This window comes from Chiroxiphia lanceolata, chromosome 20 (assembly GCF_009829145.1).
Source record: "Chiroxiphia lanceolata isolate bChiLan1 chromosome 20, bChiLan1.pri, whole genome shotgun sequence".
In the NCBI taxonomy this organism is placed as follows: Eukaryota; Metazoa; Chordata; class Aves; order Passeriformes; family Pipridae; genus Chiroxiphia; species Chiroxiphia lanceolata.
The window spans coordinates 9,605,086-9,629,469 of NC_045656.1; the positions used below are offsets into that span (position 1 = coordinate 9,605,086).

The window sequence follows — 24,384 nt, forward strand, 5'->3', positions numbered from 1 at the left end:
GCGGGAGGCGGAGGGAGGGAGGGAGGGAGGGGAAGGCGGCTCCGCACAGCCAAGATGGCGGCGGTGGAGCTGGAGTGGGTGCCCGAGACGCTGTACAACACGGCCATCTCGGCCGTGGTCGACAGCTACGGGCGGGCGCGGCGCCGCGACATCCGCTCGCTGCCCGAGAACATCCAGTTCGACGTGTACTACAAGGTACGGGGGGGTGGGGGGGGGGCGGCCGAGCGGGGCCCCGGCCCGGCCGGGCCTGCGGGAGCGGGAAGGAGAAGCGGCCCCGGGGGTCGGCCCGGGCCCGGCCGCGCTGAGGGGCCGCGGGGCCCCTGAAGGACGGGCCGGGGGGACCGAGGGCCTGTGGGGCCACCTGGGCTGCGGGTCGGGGCTCGGGCAGGGCCGGGGCCCTGCGGGTGCCCCCGGGAGCCGCCCCGAGGCCGCGGTGAGGGGCTGGGGGAGCCCCCGGGGGGACGCGGGCACGGGGCCCGTCCTTGGGGGCCGGGGGGAAGGGGCCTCCTCGCCGTTGGGGAGCGGTTGGGGCAGGATGAGGCCAGGCTGGATGTGTTGGAATATGTGTTTTTCCTTTTCGCCTTTTTTTTTTTTCCCCGTTTTTTTTTGATGTATTGGAGATGGTGATGTCAGTGGTTGAAGGAGCGCTTTGCCGTGCTCTGGTATTAATGATCTGGTAGGAGCCAGATGAAAAGGACTGGGAGTCGTTCGACGGTGTAGTTTATTAGCATTAAATCATTCCTTGCTGAAAGGGCTGTTTCTCATTCAGCTGCCCCTGAAATGTAGAGAGTTGCTGTAAAAGGTGTACTGAGATAGTCCATTAATTTCCATTGTCCACTAAAGAGACATTTCATCAGTGTGCAGGAACTGCTGGAAACTAGCATCATCAGGAGAGAAACAATCTGTGTAAAACCCTCCCCAAAAACCTAAGATGGGGGTTAACCCTTCTTTCCTCTGCCAGCGAATTTCTAAAAATTGAGGATTTCTTGAGTGAAGTAATCCTTTAGGTGATTTTTTTATGAACCAGAGGTAGTGACCTGTCACGTACATAGAGAGTAATAGTATTTATAAGGAATGCCTTCAGTGGACACAGGGAAGTTGCTTCTGTGGCATTGAAAAGGGCATGAACGTTTTCTGTGTACTGGTTATTACTTGTCTGCCTTGGGTGTTGAGGAGGATGGAAACCCCTTTTTACCACACATGAGTGTGCTCATGGATAAATGATGTGATTGACACCTGGTAATCTCATCAGATAAAGGCTAAAGATATGGGAAAATATTTTGGGGGTCACTTTTAACTGTTAGTAGGTATGAGCTATTGACAAATAAACTTCCTTGGCATTGCCTGTCTTCATGCTCATTCAGGTGAGAGGATGGTGCTCTGTGGCTTTTAAAAGCATAAAACCAAAATCTCTGTCTGATGATAGAAATGTCCAAGTGTTGTTTAAAAACCCACTTGCAGGTGAGCTTAATACATCACTGACTTGTGGTGCTTTTGTTGGCAGTGTTCAGTGGTTACATTGACTCAGGTTCGTGTGGAGTTGTTCCGTGATGAAAAAAGGTCCAGCAGCACATCTGAGTTCTGAAGAGACCTTCTGACCTGTTTGTTCTGCTTCTGTGTGTTGGTTTGTTGTCTTGTTGGGTAATAAATGTGCTAAGTACCTGTCCCTAAAATAATGTTTGTGTTGTACTGACACTATTGCTGTTGTTAGTGACTGTAATTTTATAGAGTCACAGAGTGGTTTGGGTTGGCAGAGGCCTTAAAGCTCATCCTGTTCCAATCCCAACACCTTCCTCTAGCCCAGGTTGTCCAACCTGGCCTTGGACACTTCCAGGGATGGGGCAGCCACAGTTTCTTTGGGCAACCTGTGCCAGGGCCTCGGTACCTGAGATATTTTTTCCTAATATCCACTTGAAACCTCATCTCTGTCAGTTTGAAGCCATTCCCCCTCGCTTTTTCTGTTCCTTCTGTGTTTTACACCAGGACAGTCTTTGGTGACCTGGAGTGTGTGTCCTGCACCAACATTCCTCTCACCAATCTGCATGTCTGGGATGTGCCACAGGGAACAGGAAAACTGGGCCCCTCGTGCACTGAGTGTTCCGTGGCTGCCCAGGGCAGGCTGGGCTTCTGCTCCTACCACCTTTTTTGTGCAGGAGAACCAATTTTAGCCCAGGAGCAACCTGGTCTAGGGAATGGCATCCCTGCCTGTGGCAGGGGGTTGGAATGACACGGGCTTTAGGATCCCTTCCCACCCAAACTGTCCTGTGATTCCATAACTGTCCCCTTTAATAGTCACATTCAAATTAGCTTATCCCTAAATGTGCCAAACCCTGGATGGGATGCTGAGAGAAGTCCTCAGCCCTCACTAAAGAGTGTGTACCTGCAGTGAGTGCCTCAGAGCCCAGCCCAGAGTGCAGATCTCCTGAAACAGTGTTTGCATTTTCCTGTGCACCTGCAGAACTCTTGGTAACTGGTTCTTGGTGTCTCTGTTTGCCTGGTGACAGCAGTACAAGTGGTGTAGCTGTTCAGTTCTGGATACAGTTATTTGGAAAATCAGGTGGATTTTAATGCCATTTCAGCCTGGTGAGCCATATTCCATTCATCCTGACCATCCAGAAGTAGAATTTCCAAAGTAAGACAGACTAGAAGACTATTAAATCTTTGTTTGGCTACCTGGTGGTGTTGCTGCTGTGTTGGGGTGGTGTCAGTTGTTAGCATCCTGTGGAACAGTCCTTATCCTTCAGATACAGCTGAGGAAAAGTGGTGTGTGATTGAGGATTTGCACAAATACACCTGCATTTGGACCCTAAAAGAGGCAGAGAATCCCTTTCATTATGTGATCATTAAAAGATAAAAATAATTTTTTCCCCAATCTTTCACATGTGAGTGGGTATAATTTGGAAGTAATGGTTTGTTGTCCAGCTCTTAATCATGGTTTGTGGTACTGGAGAAGGTTCCACTGATTTTTGCAGAAAATAAACAGTGGTGTCAGTCAGATTGTATTTTGATATACAGATGTTAATTGGCTGTGGCCATACAGGACTTTTTGTGTCATATGCATTGATAGGAACACTCAAACTTAACATTTGCCAGGCTGGCACAGGTTCACCAGTGTGTTCAGGTTGATTCAGAAGCCACAGATAAGATCCAGCAGCAGAGACAGTCACTGTGCTGGGATTTAAAAGGCAGGAGAATGCCAGCAGAGTGTCCTGGTTTTTTCCCCAGGGTACCCTCTGATCCAGTGTTTGGCTCTATTGTCACAATATATTGCCTGTGTTTATTGAACAAATTCAATTAGTTTGAACTTTACTTCTTCCAGAATTGTTAAATTTTGGGACTTGAACGAGGAGTCGACCCTGGGGTAGCTGTGGGATGTTCTTGGTGTGGGTTTGGTAAGAGATGGGCCCTGCTGCAGAGTCCCAGGAGCAGGCAGGCCCCTCACACTGAGCACATTTGTCTTTCTGGAGCATTCTCAAACAGTGAGTAAAGCTCAAAACAAGGAATATCAAATAATCATGACTGTGGTAAAACAACAAACCTGTCCTGGTTCAGCAGGGTGTCACTGGATATCTTTTTTTTTTTTTTTCAAGCAGTGTTTGACTTTTCCTTGCAACCATTAGAGGCAGAGCAGGACACTTGGGAGGATATCCTGGAAATTTCCAAGCCTACATTTGAGCTAAAAAATATTTAAATGTCTTATTAATCACAGCTGTATTTTGAAGAGCTTAATAACTAGTATTGTTACAAGTAACACCTGCCTCTGGAGGGCAAAATAAAAGTGTGCTCACATATGATATTTTATTTCCTTTGGGTGTTTGCCAGGTGTGTGTATATCCTGGTTGGGTTGTTTCCTAGTTAAACTAGTCAGGTTCTCTTTCCTCTTGGGTGTTTTTTTTTTTTTTGGGCTGGGGAGAAAAGAGAGAGAGAGGGGGGTGTAGTTTTTAGAAGCCAAAGAAAAAAATATGCTGGATCTCATTTAACTTGAGAGCCAGCATATGAGCAAAATGCCAAAATTCTACTTGAAAAAGTGGTGACAGCTGGAATAAACTGTAAGTCCTCAAAGAAAAAAAAAAAATCAAATGACTGTATTTTGTAGTTTGTTGGGGTGAGGATGGTGCTCTGAGGGAGGGTGTTCATGTAAGGGATCTAGTTTTTGTTGGCAGAAATCAAATACTGAACTCTGTAGTTGGTGCCCTACACAGAATTCAGCTCCTTCCCCCTGTGCCTCAGCCTTATATTCTGTTTTGTGTAATTAGCTCATCACTTTGGGTCTCCAGGTGCTTTAGTGTTCTCTGTCCCAGGTATTTGTTGCAGTTAATCACTGACAGGCTCATCTTGGACTTGTGTTGGTTAACAAGGAGTTTCATCCCATGTTTATTTTCCTTTTGGAATGGCTTTTCTGGACTGTGTGGTTTTGGTTCTTTACAACTGATTTTTCTTGACAATAACTTGAGTCCAGTGTTCTTGGAGTGCTTTCTGATGCGATCATTAACCACAGGAACAGTTGGGGATGACATGAATTTGGTTTCTCTCACGTCTGGGTGTGTTTTGAACCAAAGAAAGTGAGCAAACAGGAATTTGCTGACTGTTCCCAGCAAGCAGCAGAACGTCCGTTCCCTGCATTGCAGCACAGATGGAGCTCAGAGATCAGATTGACTGAGGAAGGATCATCATCATTTCTGTAAATCAGAATGAAACTGTCCCATCCCGGGGCTCCAGGGGATGTGAGGAGGAGAAACTCCCCCTGAAGTGAAGTGTGGCTGAGCTTCCCTGCCCAGGGAAGCACAAACAAGGTCACCAGCTCAGCGTGAGAGGGAGGCAGAGCATCCCAGAGCCTTGTGCTGTGGGATCCTGCTGGGACCCCCCAGTGGGATTTCACATTTTGTTCCCCTCGTGCTGCTGGTTTGGGGTCAGAACTGAAGCATGGGCTGGTTTCTGGAGTGCACACCCCCTGCAGCCTCCCTGAGTGCTGCTGGAACCCAACCTGCCCTTCTGCCACCGCTGCAAATCAAACCCTCCCTCTGAAGGAGAATCAGCACCTCATGAGTTTTTTCCAATTATTAACACATGCCTTGTTTCTCCAGTCTAAATTTAGATCTGAGCTGAACCATCTTTCCTTGTTGTGTCTTTCCTCGTTTGAAACTTCTTACCTTCTGACTCGTATTACTCAGATTGCTTTTTTTTTTTTTTGAACCTCTACCTATGGGACATATTTTCTCATCCCAATATCCTGTAGCTTCTCCATTTTTTTTCAGTCTCCTTGCTGAGTCTGAGACAGTAGAACTCATCACAATTGAGATAATGAGGTCACACCATGAACAGAGGTGTTCGGCTCCTGCTGAACAATAATTCCTATTTCCACTTCATTTCCTTTGGGCTGATTTAACTCCAAAGCAAACTGGGTTTTCCCAATTACTGCTGAGGAGAATCTCCCGCCTGTGTCACTGGAAGGCTCAGATTTGTGTCCCTCTGTGAAACACAAACTGTGCTGCTGTGACACAGAGAGCAGGTGGGGAGTGTTTGGGGTGTCCAAAAGTTGTCTCTGAAACCAGAGTGTTGTTTTTCTTCTTGATTATTTAATGGATGGAGGTTTGTAAGGACCAGCCTAGTAACTGTCAATATGTTTTCCAAGAAGAGTTGAAAAATTGCATTTTTTTATGCCTCAAACAATCTCCAGTAGAACCAGGGCTTGGCTGGAGGTTTGGAGATGGTTTTGACACTTAAAAGCATCGAATGTCCCTAAATTTCCAGCTGGTTGTTTTCCAGGGCCGTGCCCCCTGCCCCATCTGTACTGACTCGTTTACCAACGGATTCATTCACTGCACTGTCTACTCAGGAAACTTTTTCCTTCCTTGTCAAGTGGGGAAGGAAGATGATGGCTTCAGCCAAACTTTTTTTCCCAAATCCTGCTGTTTGTGAAGTGCAGAGTCCTTCCCCAGCCTGGCAGGATGCTCCACGTTACGTTGTTAGGCATTACAAAACATGCTGGGGAGCTCCTTGGATTTCCTCTGTAATTCTTACTGAAACATCCATATTTTTCACTCCTCTTCCAAGCTGGAGCAACAGGAGCATATTTTTCAAATTGCGTGTTCAGTTCCTCCTCTGGAGGGTCCTTGTGCAACTGGTTGGAATTAACCTCCAGCTGCTTTAAAAAATAAGTTTTAAAATGATTTTTATTATGTTTAGAAGAAGTTGTTTTGTTGTTTGGTTTTTTTTTCTTCAGCTTAATCTACTCAGGGAGAGAAATCCAACGAGAACTTTAATAGAATTATGATATAATAGATAACAACAAGTTAATGTTAATAATTTGTTTAATTGGGGCCACTGTGATGTGCAACTTTTGCATGTTTAGGTGAGTGTGTTACAAATTCAATATTCAGCCTCAGATCCTGAAGAAGGGTCAGGGTGGATTTCCCACAGCTGAATTGGGCAGGTATGTAAATAATATACCTGTATATTAAATTTATACCTGTTTGCAGTGCCAGAATGGATGTGGCAGTGTGAGCTGGTGGAGTCCCATAGTCAGAGAAAAATAAATCCCTGGTAGGCTCCAAATAGGTGAAGTTGGTGTCTAGAAGGCATTTCTCTCTTCAGAAAAGAACAGTTGTTCAGAAGCCCAGGCTCTGCTGTTCGTGTCAGGACATGTTTTCCTTGAATCACTATTTTGTTTTGTATTTTGGGTTATGTAGCAAGGCTGTGGTCAGGAATTCTGCCTCTCTGGAGCTTTGACAAGAGAACCATTTCTTCAGTCCTCAATGAACAAATGAGTGTTACTGAATCTCCTGGAATTCCTTCACAGTTTGAAGTGTAACTCACTATTTCCATGTCAAATCCTGTCTGAAAATGTTGCTGCAACAGCTCCAACAGCTCCAAGAGGCTCAGAGCTGGGTTAGTTCCTCGAGGGAAGGGGTGAGTGGTGGTGTGAAGGTCCCAGGGAGATTTTTATCTCTGCTTAGAGCAGTGAAAAATGGCACCTTGGACCTGGGGGCCCTGAGCCAGCCTTTAGGTGTGCCCCAAATAATTGATGTGTCAAAGCTGAGGGGAGTTTGAGCCCTTCCCTCCCACCCCACCAGGGCTTTTATTCCTTGGCAGTTTAGGAATCACATGTAACAGTGGGCACAGTCCCAGATGTGTTTATGTAACCTCATAAATATTAATTTTAACAAGTCTTACTACAGTTGGTTTTTGGTGAGCCAGGAGTCTCTGGGGTTTTTAGTTACCACTGCTCAGTGATAGGAGGGAATGATACTGTGCTTGGGAATTGTGATGGGGCTTTGATTGCCTTAAATCCAGGTAAAACACCTTGGGTGTGTGCCTTGGCTCCCTCCAGAAATGTTGAAATATTGACAGGATGCAGTTTGGGCATGGAAAACCAGGCAATTTAACCCCCCCCCCCTTTTTTTTTTTAATATATTACTGCAGAAAATATGTTTTAGGTTTTCTAGAGCGTTTGCCCTGAGACAGCTGTGCTGAAGAAATGAAACCATTTAACCATGACTGTAGCTTTTAAACACCCCACCCTGGCTGTTCCTTCAGTGCCAGAGAGAATCCAGCTCAGATCCCTTTGAAGTGCTTTATCTGAGCACTAACTTTGCATGCAAACTCACTCTGGTTTTTTTTTAAAAAGACTTCCTTTTTATTTATTATCCCCCAGAAAAAAAAAACAGATAACTAAAAGGAAAACGTTCATTTCTGGCAATTGACGTTATTAGGTCAAAGTATTTTTGGAGGGTTGTTTTTTTTTTTTGTAGGTGCTGCTGTTAAAATAACAAACTTGCCGTGCTGTGGAGTCAGTGTCATGTGCTTTTGTAAGAAGAGTTGACTTAAAAACTAAATTTCTGGCTGGAGATGTTCTCACTTGCTGCATTTGGAGTACTAATCCACCAGTGTTTGTGGAGAAAAAGGTGAACCAGGCACGAGATGCTTCTCACTGGGAGGATTTTAAGCCCTTTTTAGGACTGAGAGGAACATCAGTGTTGTCATTAGAGCCCTGGTGGTAGCTGTGGCAGTGGCAGGTGTGCAGTGGTGCTTCCTTGGATCACACCTGTGGGTCAGGGGCTTCAGGATAACGGGAATTAATCACTCACAGTGGATTTTCTGACACTTCTCTGCACAGTCACTGTTGTATTGTTGTACCTGTGTAAATCCATGGTATTTACATCCTCATGTGGCACAGCTTCCCCCTGCACTGCATGGGCAGGTGTCTCTTGGTTTGTTGTGAAGAACTCAGCTGATAAATGTGCTGATCTGCAGGCACAGATCACTCTGGGGGTGAAACAGGCCCTTGCTTTCCATAAATGCACCAACAACTGCACTCCAGTTTTCCCATTTTCCGAGGGAGCAATTGCCTGTGGGAGCTCAGGTGTTAATGGGGACAGGGCTCGTGCCTGTCTGGTGCTGGGGATTGCTGACTCACCCCTTGCACAACTTGTGGGTTGGGGTTTATTTGTATATTGTATATTTGCATTGCTGTGCTCTAGCTTATGTGTCAAAGCTGTTAATTGTGTTTTTTGCTGACTTTAGGGGTTTCTTGGTTTTTCTCTTGGGTTTGTAGCTTATGTGTGGCAGTGTTTTGGTGATGCAGGAGGACGCAGCCACTTGAAAATTTTATAGATAAACCCCCACATTTTATAGATAAAAAAAACCCTTGAAAGCCCCTCTGGAGCTCTCCTAGCTGGTGTGCTCAGCCTTTAAACACTGCACTTATGTCCTGTGGTGATACCCTGTGGTGATTCTGGAATTGTTACTTTTTTAGCCTGCTGGATTTCAATGCTCTAAAGTCTCAATTTCCTCATGAGTCCTCTTTACCATTAAGCTAAATTTCCCAGAAAAACTCAATCTTAATCTTAAAATTTAGCTTCCATGTTTGTTTTTTTTTTCCAGCTTTACCAACAGGGCCGTCTGTGCCAGCTGGGTAGTGAATTTTGTGAACTAGAAGTTTTTGCAAAGGTGCTACGAGCTTTAGATAAAAGGTGAGTGTCTTAACAAACCAGTAATTCCCATTTCAGCCCTTAAGCTCTCGATCTTGGAAGAGAGGAGGGGGGGAAAAAAGGTGCAAACAAGAAAAATGATGCAAAAACACCCCCCCCCAGTTTCTCGTGGGTGCCCAGCCAGACCCTGAGCAGTGGCAGTCACAGCACCCACGTCCTGCTGGCTTAGCAAATCCTGAGGGAAGGGTTCTCCTGCTGACAGGACTGCCCCAGTTTCAAGAGCTTTCCTGTCATTAAATATTGCATTTGTGGTGTTACACTCAGAACTCCACTGTTTCAGATCAGATTCCTGGGAACTGGAATGAGCTCTGAGTCTCCAGACTCTGCATGTGTGTGATGTTAATGGAGCCATCACTGCTCGTCTGGCTGACTGCTGGGGGAGGGGGGATTTGAGGCTTCCTCCCTCCTCGGTTTGGGCTGAAAACCTTGTTTCCCAGTTTTCATGTTGCCTGGGCAGGCTGTGTTTTCCTTCCACCGGAGGTGTCCTTGTGAAGAACTCTGTGTGCCCTCCCTTGGTGTTGGACCATCCCACACTGTGATCCTTTACCCTGGAGACCCCCAGGGATGCTGGTCCTCATCTGCTTTGGGTTTGAGGGAGGCTTGGGCTTGATTTCTCTCATGTGAATTCATGGCACCCCAGAGCCAGTGCTCTAAAAACTTCGTGTGGCATCGAGTTCTGCTCTCTTTTGTTCCAGACATCTGCTCCATCACTGTTTCCAGGCTTTGATGGACCATGGGGTCAAAGTGGCTTCTGTCCTGGCCTATTCCTTCAGCAGAAGGTGCTCCTACATTGCAGAGTCAGATGCTGCTGTCAAAGAAAAAGCAATCCAGATTGGGTTTGTTTTAGGTAACTGCTGCTTTCTCTGTGCAAGCTTCACTTAATCTAACTTCTAATTATTTTCATGTTAATGTCTGTGACATCTTTTTAAAGAACTTGTGTGTTTTGGAGTGTGAGTTTGAGAAAACTCTGGTGTCTTAAGAAAAATACACTGGATTTGAATATCTAAGAGTGTATAGGCTTTTCTATTTCAAATGGTTTAGACTTAAAATTTCTTTGCAGATGCGATGCTTAATGTAAGGAATTTAAATGTGTTTATTACTGGTAAGTTCTTTTTGACAGAGAACTGTAGGAAAACTAGGTCATACCAACAAGTCATGCTCAACTGAAGGAGAATTCTTTAATTGAAGGAGAATCCTTCTACTCTCAGATTTCATCCTTTTCAGTTCAGGGCTGGAGCATTTGACCTTGGCAGGATTTCTGTCTGTAGATGCAGGTCTATGAAATAAGGAGTCATCTCACAAGACTTGAGCAAAGCCTTTATCCCTTCGAAAGGGTTCCCATTTCTGTCCCTGCTGTTTTCCCAGGGGGATTCCTGTCGGATGCAGGCTGGTACAGTGATGCTGAGAAGGTGTTCCTGTCCTGCCTTCAGCTGTGCACCCTCCACGATGAGATCCTGCACTGGTTCCGTGCCGTGGAGTGCTGTGTGAGGTGAGCTCCCCCTCCATTCCCGGGGGGAATCCACTCCAGATGCTCCTTTACTGTTGTGCTGCACCAAAACACTCTCCTGGCTGGAGCTGAGGCTCAGGAGTTGCTTGTTCTGCACTAATCCCTGGGTTTTCACCATGTAAGCTGGCAGCACAGAAAACAGTGGATAAACCCCTCTTCTTTTGCTGCCCTTCCCAATATCTCCTGGGAAGCGTGGCTGGGCAGTGGGAGTGGGCCAGCACCCTGCTTGCTCAAGGCCTGCACATGAAGGAATGTTCAGTGGTGGACTCTGCTCAAGTTCTGTTTGCTGCAAGAAGAATTTGCCAAATCCAAACTCAAGTGCTACAGATTCAGAAATAAAAGCAAAACTTACCTTTCCTGGTTCAGATCAGTGAGTTCTCTTGCTGCATAGGGGTTAGGTAAAGATCTGGATGTCCAGCTCTTGTGGGCACCTTGAGCCACAGCTGGAAGCATTTGGGAAAGAATTTTTTTGCTGTTAGCAGGCATTTGGGTTTTGAACCTGCCTTGTTTCTCAGGGGCCTGTGGAGATTGATATTGCATTGATGGAGATCATATTTCAGTTTTTGGTAGCTCTTCCACCTCTGTATCCGGGTGAGATGAACTGCAGCCAGTGGCCAGGTGGGGTTTGTTGGGAACACCAGGGATCACAGGAGTTACCTGGGGGCTGCTGAGCAGAGCTAGGACAGGACTGAACTTTTTTTTAGCTACTGCAAAACAGAACAAAGCATGTGCTGTGTTGAATATAGAGCAAAACTTGTTTTGGGGAAGCTGCTCCAAAAAAAGCCCTGCATCTTGTTTATGGCTGGGCAAACACGAAGAGGAAAGAGGCTTTGCCAGGAGCTGCTGATGTGCTGTGCCAGCCCCAGGGCCATGGCAACACTGCTCTGCCTGGTTCTGCTGGCTGCCATTCCAGCAATAAACTGATGCCAGGAGACTGGGCACACGTACCCACCTTCCAGAACTGAGGAGTGAGGGATACAGAACCACAGTTAGTACTTGGTGCTTTGCCTTCTAATTAGTCTAAAAAAAGTTCCCTGGTGGTATCAAGCCATTTGGCAAGCTGGGGAAGTTGCTTTAAATAAACTGTTGCCTTCTCTGAATATAAAGAAAAAAAAAAAGAAAAGAAGGTAAAGAAAGGGAAAAATGGAACTCTCTGTTGGACAGCAGTCGTGGAAAGGAGATTTTCATTTTGGGCTGGGAAAAAGCATCCTGTGTTAGAACTGACTGGGTTTGGTAGAGACAGCCATTGTTCCCTAAGGAATATCATCCCTCTGGGCAGCAGTGGGAATGGGAAGACGTTCTGGCATCTCCCAAACACACTGCAGCCTTTATTTGGGATTGTGTCACACTGAAAGGATTTAAAGCGCTCGGGGAAGGGCTCAGTGTGTGAAATCCAAACACCTTTCTGTGGGACAGAGCAGAGATTTCACTCAGCCTCCTGACTTCAGAGAGAAACTTTGTGTGGCTCCCACCTGATCCCTGCCCCAGGAAATCTTGTTCTTACCACTGGCTTTGCACTGGAGGTTGGGGGAGTTTTAGGGAAGCAAAACTCAAATCCAGTGTGACCCTTTAAAAAAGTGGCAGCTCTTGCTCTAAGTGCTAATAAGTCTGACTCTGGGAGTTGAATTAATACACTGCATTGGTAATAGAGTGGAGTTTAAAACCATGGGAAGTTTTGTGCTATTTAAGCACGAATTGGTGTTTCCTTCTACCAGCAGTAGTAAATTATGTGGAGAAGCTGGGAAGACTGGAGGTTTTCATGATCTTGTGTACTGTTCTCCTGCATGTGGTGCTCCTCTTGGTTTGCTTTGTCTCGTTATTGTGTGTTAAACAACAAGGTACAAATAAATAACACGAGTATGTGGTTCCCCCACTTCATTGTTTCACATTTTGCTGATTCTTGGGTTGTTTTTTTTTCTGGTGGTTTCAGACTTCCTAAGCTGCTGTGTAACATTGTGTTGGCTCCCAGAGACTGGTTTTATTGGGGGAGGTTAGTCCCCAAAAGCTGTTGTTGCAGACATCAAAGGAGGTTCAGAGCCATTAGCATAAACATCCCGAGGCCTTTTCTCTTCCTCTTGGCTTTATCTTCTAGAATTCCTTTGGATTAATAAAGGATTTTTTTGTTACTCAGAGCTGGATCACATAAACTCTGCTTATCCTAGAGGATTGGCTTTTAGGTTTAGCTTGGTTTTTTGGGAGATTTCTTTGTTTTAAGACACTATCACTGAAGCATCCAGACACTGGATAGGATCTTTCCCAGGAGCTTATCTAAATTGCAGTGCTATCCCCACTGGCTTATACCATTACATGGGATTTGGGCTCCGAGGTTTTGATGTTGCAGAGCAGCTCCCAGCTGAATGGTGCAGGCAGAATGGTTTTGCCTCTTTAGGGAAGCTGTTTGCTTAATTTTTCTCCAGTTTCTTCATAATTCCTGTCTCTTGTAGCTGGAATGTTCCTGTGCCCAAGCACACAATGCACTTGCACATCGTGTTTAGTTCTCAGACCATATTTAAGGAAAAATGTGGGTGTTGCTTTTCTCTGCCTGTTCCTGAGCCTGGTTGCTGTTTGCCCCTGGAAGGCTGGTGTTTGTGGAGCTGCTTGCAAGGTTTTTGAAGGTCTGTTCTTTGATGTTCTCTTTGTGCAGCAAATGCACATCTGTCATGTGCTTGTCTCCACTCCCTGCTCAGGAAAAGGGGAACTTTATTTCCTTTCTTGTCAGTGTTTGAGTTTGATGATAGGATAGGAAACCGAGGGACAGGCTGAGTTTTTAGGGTGAACTGAGCTGTGTTTCTGTGCTACAGCACCTTAAATCTCTGCTTGGTGTTAGTGGAAACAGAAAACATGCTTAGAGAAGAAAAAAATTTGAGCAAAACCTTCACTGTTCATTCCTTCCCCCTTAACAATTTATTGGGAGTTTTATCCTAAGGTATCATAACAGGAATAAAATGCTTTTGCCATCCATTAACTCCGAGTTCCAGCCTGTTTGCAGTGCAGCACCACTGGGTTCTGTTGTCCTGATTGCCAAAGCCTTGCCCTCTGTTTTTCAGTCTCTGTTACTCACTGTCTAATTACACATCTCCAGGGGGGCCAGGGGAGGTTAATTCACCCGGATTTCATGTGTGCTCCATGCAGGCATTTGCCATGGAGCAGGAACAGCTGCCCTGGCTGGGAATCCACCTCTGCCCCGTGGGCTTGGAATATAAGGCACCCATTCCAAATGTATCTCATTAAAGTAAATAAGCATCAGCCTACACTAATGAAAAAAATGCTTTACTTTTATTTTAACTTCAGTTGCCAGAAGCTGAAGCTGTTACTTCTCTAGAGGAACAGGAGGAGGTTTCACTAGTGCTGTGTGTGACTGGCTGCTTCCTGAGGCTCCTGTTAATCCTTGGGATGGAAAGGCAGTGGGATAGGAGAGGGCAGGGCAGGGAGAGGATGGTGGAGTTGTTGTGGATTGGGTCAAGAAAATACTCTGTTCTGGTGCTGCTGGATCTCATGTCAAATGACTGTGACTAAATCTTTGGTGAGGAAACCCCAAAAGACAAAAATGCCCATTTGGAGCCCTGGGCTAGGCAGGGTTTGAGGGAAAAGTGCAGGGATGCAGGAAAAGGAGCTCTGTGTGTACTCACTCAGTGGCTGGCTGAGGTTACCATCCTTTGGGAAGCAGGTGGAAGGGATTTCCTGCTGCACAGGACAGGGCTTTGGGAATGGCATTTCATCAGGGTTGAGAACAGATTTTATGAAAAATAAAACACAAAGCCACCACACCAGGCTGGTTCAAGCACTGGATGTGCAAAACTGCATCAATATGTGAACTCATTTACATCTCCAACAGTGACAATTCCTGCTGTGCCAGAGCCAACGTGCAGCACCAGAACTGCTCTGGGAACAGAATTGTGTGTTCCTGACGCCAGCCAGGGCAGTTCTGAGGGTGCCACACCAAACTGGGGCGCAGGTCCTGTGAGGAGCAGCTGGGGGGGGCTCAGCCTGGAGAAAAGGAGGCTCAGGGGAGACCTTATTGCTCTCTACAACTCCCTGAGAGGAGGGGAGAGCTGGGGGGGATCACACTCTGCTCTCAGGAAATAGGACAAGAAGGCACAGTTGTAAGCTGTGCCAGGGTGGGTTTAGGTTGGACATTAGGAGGAAGTTCTGTACAGAAAGAGTGATCAGCCACTGGAATGGGTGGAGTCACTGTCCCTGGAGGTGTTGAAGCAGAGCCTGGATGTGGCTCTGGGTGCCAAGGTGGGGTTGGGTCACAGGTGGGACTCGATGATCCCAGAGGTGTTTTTCCCAGCTGGGTGATCCTGTGATCCTGTGTGTGAATGATTCCCAGCCTCCCTGAGCTCACCTCTGTGTCCCCCCCAGGTTGCTGCACGTCCGGAACGGGAACTGTAAATACCACCTGGGGGAGGAGACGTTCAAGCTGGCCCAGTCCTACATGGACAAGCTGGCCAAGCACGGCCAGCAGGCCAACAAGGCCGCGCTCTACGGCGAGCTCTGCGCCCTGCTCTTCGCCAAGAGCCACTACGACGAGGTGAGGGCTGGGGGCTGCCCCTGCACCCTGCCAGGGGGTGCAGCACCACCCACATCCTGCCCCTGATCTCACATCACATCCCTGATCTCCCAGTGTGTGGCACTGCCAGAGAAACCCTGGATTTGTCAGTTGGTGTGTCAGAGTTGGTCCGCGTGACCGACACTGGGATGTGTGATACCTTGGTGGGATGTGTTGGTCCTCTCGAAGTTAAGTGTTACAAAAGCTTATTTTAATGGGTAAAAAGGTATAGCAGAGCACAGGTAACAAAGCTTTACACCTGTTCTCTAAAAATTTTCTCTGAAGTGGAACCACTGTGTAAACTCTGGTTTTCCTTTGGCTCCTGAATCCACCGACCAGGGTGTTGTCCTGCAGAGTGGGAATTGTGAGGATGACTTTAAAGATTATTTTATAATCTTTATAAAAACATCTTTATAAATGTTTATAATAAATACAGTTTTGTCTGAAAAAGCAATTGTAATAATACATGCTTAGGCTGATATAAAATACTTACACGTTCAGTATTAACTTAAAAGTGGTTTTTAGGTCACGTTCTGTTACACGTAAACAATTGGACAGAACATTTGAAATTTTGGAATGTAAATGAGCAGCTTTTCAGAGCCAGGTAATATTTTTCTTGCTGTGGTGAAGTTCCAGCTTCATTGTGTTGGTCCCTCTGTGTCCCCCAGGCCTACAAGTGGTGCATAGAGGCCATGAAGGAGATCACGGTGGGGCTGCCCGTGAAGGTGGTGGTGGATGTGCTACGACAAGCCTCAAAGGTGAATTTAAAAGCTTCCATGTTGCTTTGGTGCCTGATCTGCAACCCAGAGTGAGTAGGGGTAGTTTGTATCTCCAGAATTCTTGGATCCAACTCCATGAGCCTTGGGCAGGGATGTATTTCTGGGGTTTTTCCTTTCTCAAACTGAGCTTCAGCTGCACAAATGACCATCGTGACAACGTTAAGCTGTGAGCTACCATCAAAAGGTGCTCTCTTCCCTCTTTGATCTAGACAGCACAAACCCTTCAGTCAGGCATTTCTGGCAGAATAAAACAAGTTTATTAATACTGTGATCCTTTCCTTAAATAACTGCCAAGTCCTTCAATAAGCAGAGGGATGTTTTGAGCTAAAAGCAGCAGGGAGTGCAGCAGTGTGTGGAGCTGAGGGGGTGCCCAGCTCCTCACGTGCTCCCTTTCCCCTCAGGCCTGTGTGGTGAAGCGGGAGTTCAAGAAGGCTGAGCAGCTCATCAAACACGCCGTGTACCTGGCCAGGTGAGCAGCACTCCAGAAGAGACCCTTTTAGGATGATGCTTGACTTGCCTTGATTAGTAATAATGGAAGTGTGTTTCTCCTCCAGGGAGCATTTTGGAGCCAAGCACCCCAAATACTCTGACACGCTACTAGACTATGGGTTTTACTTGCTCAACGTAGACAATATCTGCCAATCTGTTGCCATCTATCAGGTAGGCAGCAGGACTGTGTCTGGCTTGATGTTCTCAGTCTCTGAAATGTTAATTCATGGGGACAGATAATAGTTGATTTAATTACTGCAATGCTGTTCTTTAAAAAACCCCCAAACACCACCAACTATGGGACTTTTCTTTCTGTATTCTTTCTCTGACTTATGTGTCCTTTATATATTCAGTGTCTCAAGTATGTAGAGAATTTCAGAGGCAGTGGGGTTTTGTCCCTCTTTGCCAGGGATTTTTTTCTCTGTATTAACTGTGGAATTTTTCTCTGGCCCCTCTTGCAGACAGCGCTCGATATCCGGCAGTCGGTGTTTGGAGGTAAAAACATCCACGTAGCCACAGCCCACGAAGACCTGGCTTATTCTTCATATGTTCACCAGTACAGCTCTGGCAAATTCGACAATGCACTGTGAGTTCAGCCCTTTGGGGGTCTGGCAGCACGTTTACTGCTGTAAATGGAGAAAAATGTTCTCAAATGATCCAGCTTTCCAATTAGGATTTAATGCATGTTGATTGCAGTAATGTTTGGGGTGTTGTGTCAGCTGCTGACTCAGAGAGGTTTACCTTGAATTTTTTATTTCCACTTGATTTCAGATTCCATGCTGAACGTGCTATTGGCATTATAACTCACATTCTCCCAGAGGACCATCTTCTCTTGGCCTCTTCGAAGAGAGTGAAAGGTAGTTCCCTTCGCTTCAAATCCTTCCTTGGGATTTGTTTATCCTGTTCTCTTACAGACAATGGAACTTGAGTTGTTGTTTTCAACGGAGGTGACTCTGGGTGTTTGTAATCCTTGATGTTCTCTGTCAACACACCTGTAAAACGCAAAGAAAACTCTTTGCAACTTATCTGGAAGGCTTTGAGGGGTGTAAAAACACAGAATATACAAATATAGGTTGTGAGCTTGATCCCTGGGGGTCCCAGTTTGTGACAGCCCAAGCTGTCCCGAGGTGTGTCCAGGGATGGCTCTGTGCTGCCCACGGGGAGCCCTGGGTGTGCAGCACAGTGCCAGCCCCTCTCTCTGCCCCCAGCACTCATCCTGGAGGAGATTGCCATAGACTGTCACAACAAGGAGACAGAGCAGAGGCTGCTCCAGGAGGCTCATGACCTGCACCTCTCCTCGCTCCAGTTGGCCAAAAAAGCCTTTGGGGAGTTCAACGTGCAAACAGCCAAACACTACGGCAACCTGGGCAGGCTGTACCAGTCCATGAGGAAGTTCAAGGTGAGACTGGGGGTGTGAAGGGCCTGACTTCATCTGCAAGGCATCCAGAATCTGTCCCGGGGGAGGGTTTCCAGTGTCCACGTTTCACAGCCTCAGTCGGGAGTTTTGTGCTTGGAAAACTTGTGCTTTATGATTCATCCCAAAAGCTTTGTGCAGAAACAGTCCATGGGGATGCTTGATGCCCTCAGGGGGTGATAGTGGGTTTGGTGGATAGCATTTAATGATCCACTTCATTAAGAATGCTTTGGTTTTGGCTTTGTTACTTTTTACCTTTTCTAAAATACTACAGACTGTTCAGCAACACAGCTGTGTTTCTTTAAACTTTTTCCTCTGTTTGTGGGGTGAGAGGTGTCTGACTGACCTCTGTGATTTTGACCCTGCAGGAAGCAGAGGAAATGCACATCAAGGCAATTCAGATCAAGGAGCAGCTCCTGGGCCAGGAGGATTATGAAGTTGCCCTCTCTGTGGGCCATCTCGCCTCCCTCTACAACTATGACATGAACCAGTATGAAAATGCTGAAAAGCTTTATTTGAGATCCATAGCAATTGGTGAGTGACACAGGACATTTAAGTGTCTGGAAGTTTTAGTAAAGAACTTCATGAGATACAAGATACTTTATTTCATATGGGTGTTCAGTGTAAATATGGGTTTTTTCTTTAATGTTCTCCTGGGGACTGAATTCTGAACTCATGTTATTTTCAGTGTTCCTTCAGAATTCATTGAAAACAGACCCATTAAATACATTTTGGACTTGTGGCCAGAACCTGAGTGCAGAATGTAGTCAAATTTTGAAAGAAATGGGCAATGACTGTGCCCATCAGAATAACTCCTCTCATTAAATATTTGTCTTACCTGTTACCCTTTGCAGTGAATTTTAATCCCCAATCAAATGCATCCTTGGGTCATGCTGTAGCCCAGGTTTGGGGCATAGTTGTGCTTCATACAGTTATGTACAGTGTGTTACAGAAAAAGAAATATGGTTTTAAGGTAGAAAACAACAACAACTTCACTGTTTAAATTGAATTTGGAGTGTGACTGGGGCACAAAGTGAGTCTCCTGTGTAGGGCTGTAGATTCTGTACGTGTGAAGCTGTGGTGCAGGTGATGATGTGATTGTAGAGTCCCTGAGGAGCAGGGTGCAGTTCCAGCACCCTCAGAGCAGGAGGTGGATGGAATTCAGACCATCATCCAGGAAGGCTGTTGATAACACCGTGTGTTGTGTTGTGCTCTTGATTTGCCCTGACAGAAAAGTTCAGCCTGTTGCTAAAAATGACCTGAGCAATTTGCAGCGCGCGGATGTTCTGAATCCAGTTTTCTTTTGGATTCCTTTAGGAAAGAAGCTTTTTGGGGAAGGATACAGTGGACTTGAATATGATTACAGAGGTCTCATTAAACTGTACAATTCCATTGGCAATTACGAGAAGGTCTTTGAGTACCACAATATCTTGGCCAACTGGAACCGGTTGCGGGACCGGCAGTTCTCGGTCACGGATGCCCTGGAGGACGTGAGCACCAGCCCCCAGTCCACGGAGGAGGTGGTCCAGTCCTTCCTGATGTCTCAGAGCCTCGATGGACAGAGCAGCTAAGAACTTGGTCACTTAACCAGTTAAGGTTTTCTCCTTTCCCCCCCCCCCGCCACCCCCCCGAGTTCCAGGGGGAAAAGTCATACTGTGAAATCTAAACCATGTAGTTCTCTGGGGGCTGGAATTTGCGTTGAAACACTGGTCCAGTCTACTGAAGAGTGCCCATACGGATGAATGTGTGTTCAATTCCTCTCAGCATGTGTATGGCATGTTTAGTTCGGCTCACATTTTTAACTTGGTATTCCCAAAAAAAAAAAAAAAAACCAAACAAAAAAAAACAACCCCTTCTTTCTCTCTTCTTCCAAAAGAAGCTCCTTTGCAGAAAGTCTGCAAGAAAACATTAAATAAAACTGTTTGAGTTCAAAAGAGTTGCATTGTTGTTATGGATGGAAGGTGTCACCGAGAGCTTTCTGCTGACGTAGAGAGAGAGTAAAAGCTGTTCCCTGAGGAGCTGTAGGAGAAAGGTCTTTCTGCTGTATCTTTGTAGCAAAGCTGATGGGAAATAGCGAGCACAGGGAGGATGCCCTGGCCTGGGCTGCTGCCTTACCGAGAACCACTTGGGAGCAACGCTGAACCGCGCTCGGAGTGGAGTCCCCACCGTGTGCTTTGTGCATCCCTGAACTGGACCAGTGCTCACCTGGGAGCGGGACAGACCCCCAGCCCAGCCATCCTGGTGTCCTTGGTTGCCACCACCAGTGCTCAGCCTGAGCAGGACCAGCAGAACCCACAGTGGACCAGCTGCTAGAAACCGCTTTTGGACCAGTGGCTTTAATTTAATCTTTCTGCCCCTGCTTTCACTTTGCCAGTAGGAATCTTTCATTTAGGTGTCTGATCAGTGCAAATGATATTCCTGTCATAGATCCAGAGCTAGGAAGTGCCCGTTCCTTAGCCATGGCATGTCTGTACCTAGTGAGCTTCTCCAGACACTCTGCCAGTGCCACAGGCAGAACCAGCCACGGTCGACTCTGCTGCAGCCACCTCTGCTCTCCTCTCTGATGGGCTTTCACCTGCTGATGGAGGCCATTCCTTGTTTATACAGAAGAGTTTTGTATAACAATCCAGTTCCCTTTTCTGTTTCTGACAACACAACTTACTGTACAGTTCACAGGGGTCAGTGGAAAATGCCAAAAAAGCACAACAGGTCTTTTTTTTTTTTTTTTCTGTGATGCTTCCTTTCTACATTAAACACCAGTACAACCAGAAACCGGTTCCTTCCCGTTCCTTCCCGAAGCAGAGCTCACTGGACAGACCTTGGCTATGCCTCTCTCACTGGCTTGTCTTAATCCTTCTGTTGGGGGCTGCCTGCTGGTGTGGGTTTGGGTGTTGTTCTGGCTTTGTTTTATTTCTCAGTGTTGAGGTGATATTTGAAAGTCTGTGTGACACGAACTAGACCTGACTCTGGTGGTACCTCAGTTCTTCCAGCGGGTTCGGGCTGGAGGAGTTTTCTCTCCTGCTGTTTTCAGGGGTTTGGACCTTGGCCAGTCCCAGCTGGGGCTGGGCTGGCTCTGGATGTTCCCTTTGGGGTCTGGTTTGCAGTTGGTTTCTGGCCAGGGAAAGGTGCTGGATGGTCTTCAGGGAAGAAATAGAGATTTTTGGGCATGACTTAATGGTTCTTTTAAGAAGTGAAATTTTACAGGCCAATAGTTCATATACTGGTGCCTTCAAGTGTGTTTTGGGGGGAAAGGCTGAGTAATTATCAACTTTAAAATGCAGTTGTGTAGTTAGGGAAGATTAATGATTGCATGCTTGGGATGTCTTCACTGAGGTGAAAAGAAAGGTTTGCATAAAACCCCCTGTGGTATTAGGACTTAACTGCAGTATGGCCTCAGCAGCTGCTCAGTGAAAATCCAACTGTATGTGTGGACTTAAAATCTAATTTATTTATAGCAGTTTTTGTTTATGATGTGTAGGAACTACAGACAAATTCAGCTGTAAAAAGCAAAACCTTTTTCTCCCTGATGTCCGAGGCACTGATGGGTTATAACATTCTCATGAGTTCTTAAATCCTGTTAAAACTTATTTTACAGTCAAACCAAGCATGTAACAGTGGTGTCTGAACTCAGGCAGGGAAGTGGCTCAGAGTTGTCCTGAAGAAGCTGAGTGGTTCTGTGGCTCTGAGCTGCAGGAGTGGGTCCCTGCACTTACCCTGACATCCTGTGGAGATCCTTTATCCACTCGGAGTCTCCATGTCCAGCTTCTGACTAAGGAGTCTCAGGGCTCTCGAGGTCGTGTTGGGGATGAGGAGCATTGTTGGACTGACACCATCTCTTGTTCCAGCCCTGCCCTGTGTCCCTGCTCCATGTTTGCCTTCAGCCAGGGCAGGTTCATCCCACAACCAAACGTGTCCCATCAGTGGCTTTAGTCTCAAATCTGGTGGAGGTCACTCCTTTTCCTTTCCTAAAGCCACTTCAGGATGTTGTCTGCTTGGTGCTTTGGCTTGTCAGGAAGGAATTAAGGTCCTAAAGCTCCTGGAGAATTCTCGTTGGTAGAGGATGTGGCCAGGAGATGTGGCCTGGGCCGTGCTGTGACCCGTGAGGGCTCTGCTGAGCTCTGCCCGTGGCTGCAGGAGCTCCTGGCCCTGGGCTGAGCTCCCTCGTGTGGGACAGGGGGCTGTGCCGACGGCTGGCACTGTTTGGGGCTGGCAGGATGAGGCTGCAGCTGCCCTGGAGCTCCTCTGGCTCCAGGAACTCCTCTGGCTCCGGGAGCTCCTCCTGCCGGGGCTCAGGACCCGCCCGGGAGCTGGGATGGCACAGAACCCCCCAGATGGAGCTCTTGGAAGTGTCCCTGTTGGCACCTGGAGCCAGTCTGGAATGCTGTGCTGCCCTTCTGTGTGTTCCTGTCTCTGCTGTTCCAGCTGGATATGTCTGAGGAAGCTGGAGCCCCATGGGATGGTGCCAGAGGCAGGGAAAGGACTCGTCCCTCTGGGCCAGCGTCAGTCTTGTAGTGGGGCTCCAGCACTGCCTGACTGCCCTGGGCAGAGCTGGAGGAGCAGAGGGTGCAATCCCTACATTCTCTATCCTGTGGGGTTTTCCAGGAGCAGGGGGTGTAATTCCCTATGTTCTCCCTGCTCTGGGGTTTTCCAGTGCCCTGCCAGGTGTCCCCTCTGGCCGTACCCCAGAGCAGGTTTCCATACGGGTGTCAGTTCTGACACGATGGAACCCTGGACACAGGGAATTAATTATTGGCATTTATAGGCACACAAAGCACCCCCTGGCAGCTGCACAGGGGCTGTTTGGTGCTGGCACTGACAGGGGAGACCTGGGAGTGGAAATCCTGTGGACATTCATCTTTTTCCTGAAGGTGAGTAAATGAATCCCCCCAGAGTCAGCGGGTGCAGTGGGGAGGACGGGTGGCACCTTAAGGGAAATTATTTTCACTGTTGATGAAGTTAAACCCTTAATATTTCCCTCCTGTGTTTGGTCAGTGAGGGGTGAGTCCTGTTTTCCGTGCAGTTGGGAGGGAGTGAGGAAGGTGATGGCAGATTCCCCCCTGGATGTTACGGAAGAGGGGGAGCACACCCGGATTTGAAGAGCTGACAGAAGGGGAGGGGGAAATGTCTTTGCAAGTCTCTCTCTCAGCTGCTCGAAGTAAACAAGCCAGTAATTAATTTGGCCCCAAACAGTTGTTTGGTCACTGTTGTAGCAGGATAATTCCAACCAGGGAGTGTCTGTGTCTGCCTCGGTGTCCAGCTCTTTGGATGCTGCTTCACTCCCTGCTCTGGAGCCAGACCTTTGGTTTCAGACTGTTTCCTTTTTGCACACCGGTTTTGTTAAACTGTTCTGGAGGGTTTTGTTGAATTCCAACTTGCCAGCACAGGGATGTTTTTGTGACTCTCCAAAGGAAGTTTTCCTGTCCATGTGCTGCAGTCTGGAATTCGCTCGAGGTGCTGCTTCTCGTGGTACAAGATGCACGTGGAAGTCGGTTCCCTTTTCCCAGCCCTCCATGTGGCAGAGGGTGAAAAGGTGCCTCAAACAGGGTGGAAACTGTTGACAAATGTCCCCTTGGGTGCTGTGGTTGGGCCGTGGCTCAGGCTGGCAGCAGGTGACACAGGGCAGGATTGCTGTCACCACCCCTCCCACAGATCCTCCCTCCTCTGCCTGGGCAGAACCTGGTTTTATCTAGAGGCCGTTGTCTCCCTGTTTTCCCAAGTTTCCTAAGAGAATTCCTGGCCAAACGCAGTTGCAGCTGGGGGGTTGTCACCTCGTGCCTCTGGGCCCTGCGAGGGCCTCGGGGCTCCCTCCATCTGGAAACCAACTGAAATTCCCACAGAAGCCTTGGCAGCTCTGGGAATGCTTTTGTCCCTCAATCTCAGGAACGTTTTGGGCAGTGGCACAGGTGTCCCTGGGGGGTGGAAGGGAAGGCTGTGAGTGCTCTGGGGTCTCGTCTGGCGCTCTCCTCGCTATCTATAGCATGAGTGGCCTTAGTGAGTTTGTTGAAGTGCACATTTTCTTTTTTTTTTTTTTTTCTTTTCAGAAGTAAATTTTAAGATGAAGAAGATATATACTATATAAATATATAGAGCTATTTAGAAACTCGGTCTGTGGTGCACAAGTTCAGTGTTGGATCGCTCAATAATCGTCGCAGGTACCATACGTGTAACTTCTCTGTATATCCCTCTCTGGGAAGCAATGTTGCCATGGTAACTACAACTTTACAATTTCTTTACTACTTAATGATGTGAATGAACTCTACATTTTATTGAATATTACCAGGTTCAGTACTATTTTTATACTTTATTGAACTACAGGGGATTTTAATTTAATAGCATTTAAAAAAAAAAAAAGGTGTTGCTTGAACTGTATAACTGTATAAATGGAAATACTCACACAAACCCACCTCTAAACCAGAATCTCTGCCTGTAGTGCCACTTTCATTTATATAAAAGTCTCTTGCTCATGACCAGACCTTGCAGACCACCCTCCCTGTGGTGTCAGGGTGGACTTTGGTGTCCCCCTGCCCCCCGACTGCAGAGCCCGGCGTTGTCTGTGCCCATGGAACCATCCCCTGTTTGTAACCAGCATTGTGATATTCTGTAACTGTATTGCTCAACTGAAATATTGACCTAATAAATAGAGTGTTCCTGCA

At 47.0% G+C, this 24,384-nt stretch overlaps 1 protein-coding gene across 1 annotated transcript; it reads left to right on the top strand.

The window, feature by feature from the left end:
* The first annotated feature begins 15 nt into the window (after positions 1-15).
* On the top strand, positions 16-24,384 carry APPBP2 (amyloid beta precursor protein binding protein 2). The gene is made up of 13 exons (XM_032707144.1): positions 16-195; positions 8,884-8,972; positions 9,686-9,837; positions 10,356-10,479; positions 14,863-15,031; positions 15,718-15,807; positions 16,230-16,297; positions 16,383-16,488; positions 16,779-16,903; positions 17,089-17,174; positions 17,526-17,716; positions 18,100-18,265; positions 19,049-24,384. Exons 1-13 carry the CDS (start codon positions 55-57, stop codon positions 19,300-19,302), a joined length of 1,761 nt encoding a protein of 586 aa, XP_032563035.1. The 5' UTR covers positions 16-54; the 3' UTR covers positions 19,303-24,384.

Coding starts and splice junctions, on each gene's coding strand:
- APPBP2 (XM_032707144.1), top strand. CDS start 55: ATGGCGGCGGTGGAGCTGGAGTGGGTGCCCGAGACGCTGTACAACACG. Junction 17,175..17,525: donor CTCTTCGAAGAGAGTGAAAG/GTAGTTCCCTTC, acceptor CTCTGCCCCCAG/CACTCATCCTGGAGGAGATT. Junction 17,717..18,099: donor AGTCCATGAGGAAGTTCAAG/GTGAGACTGGGG, acceptor TTGACCCTGCAG/GAAGCAGAGGAAATGCACAT.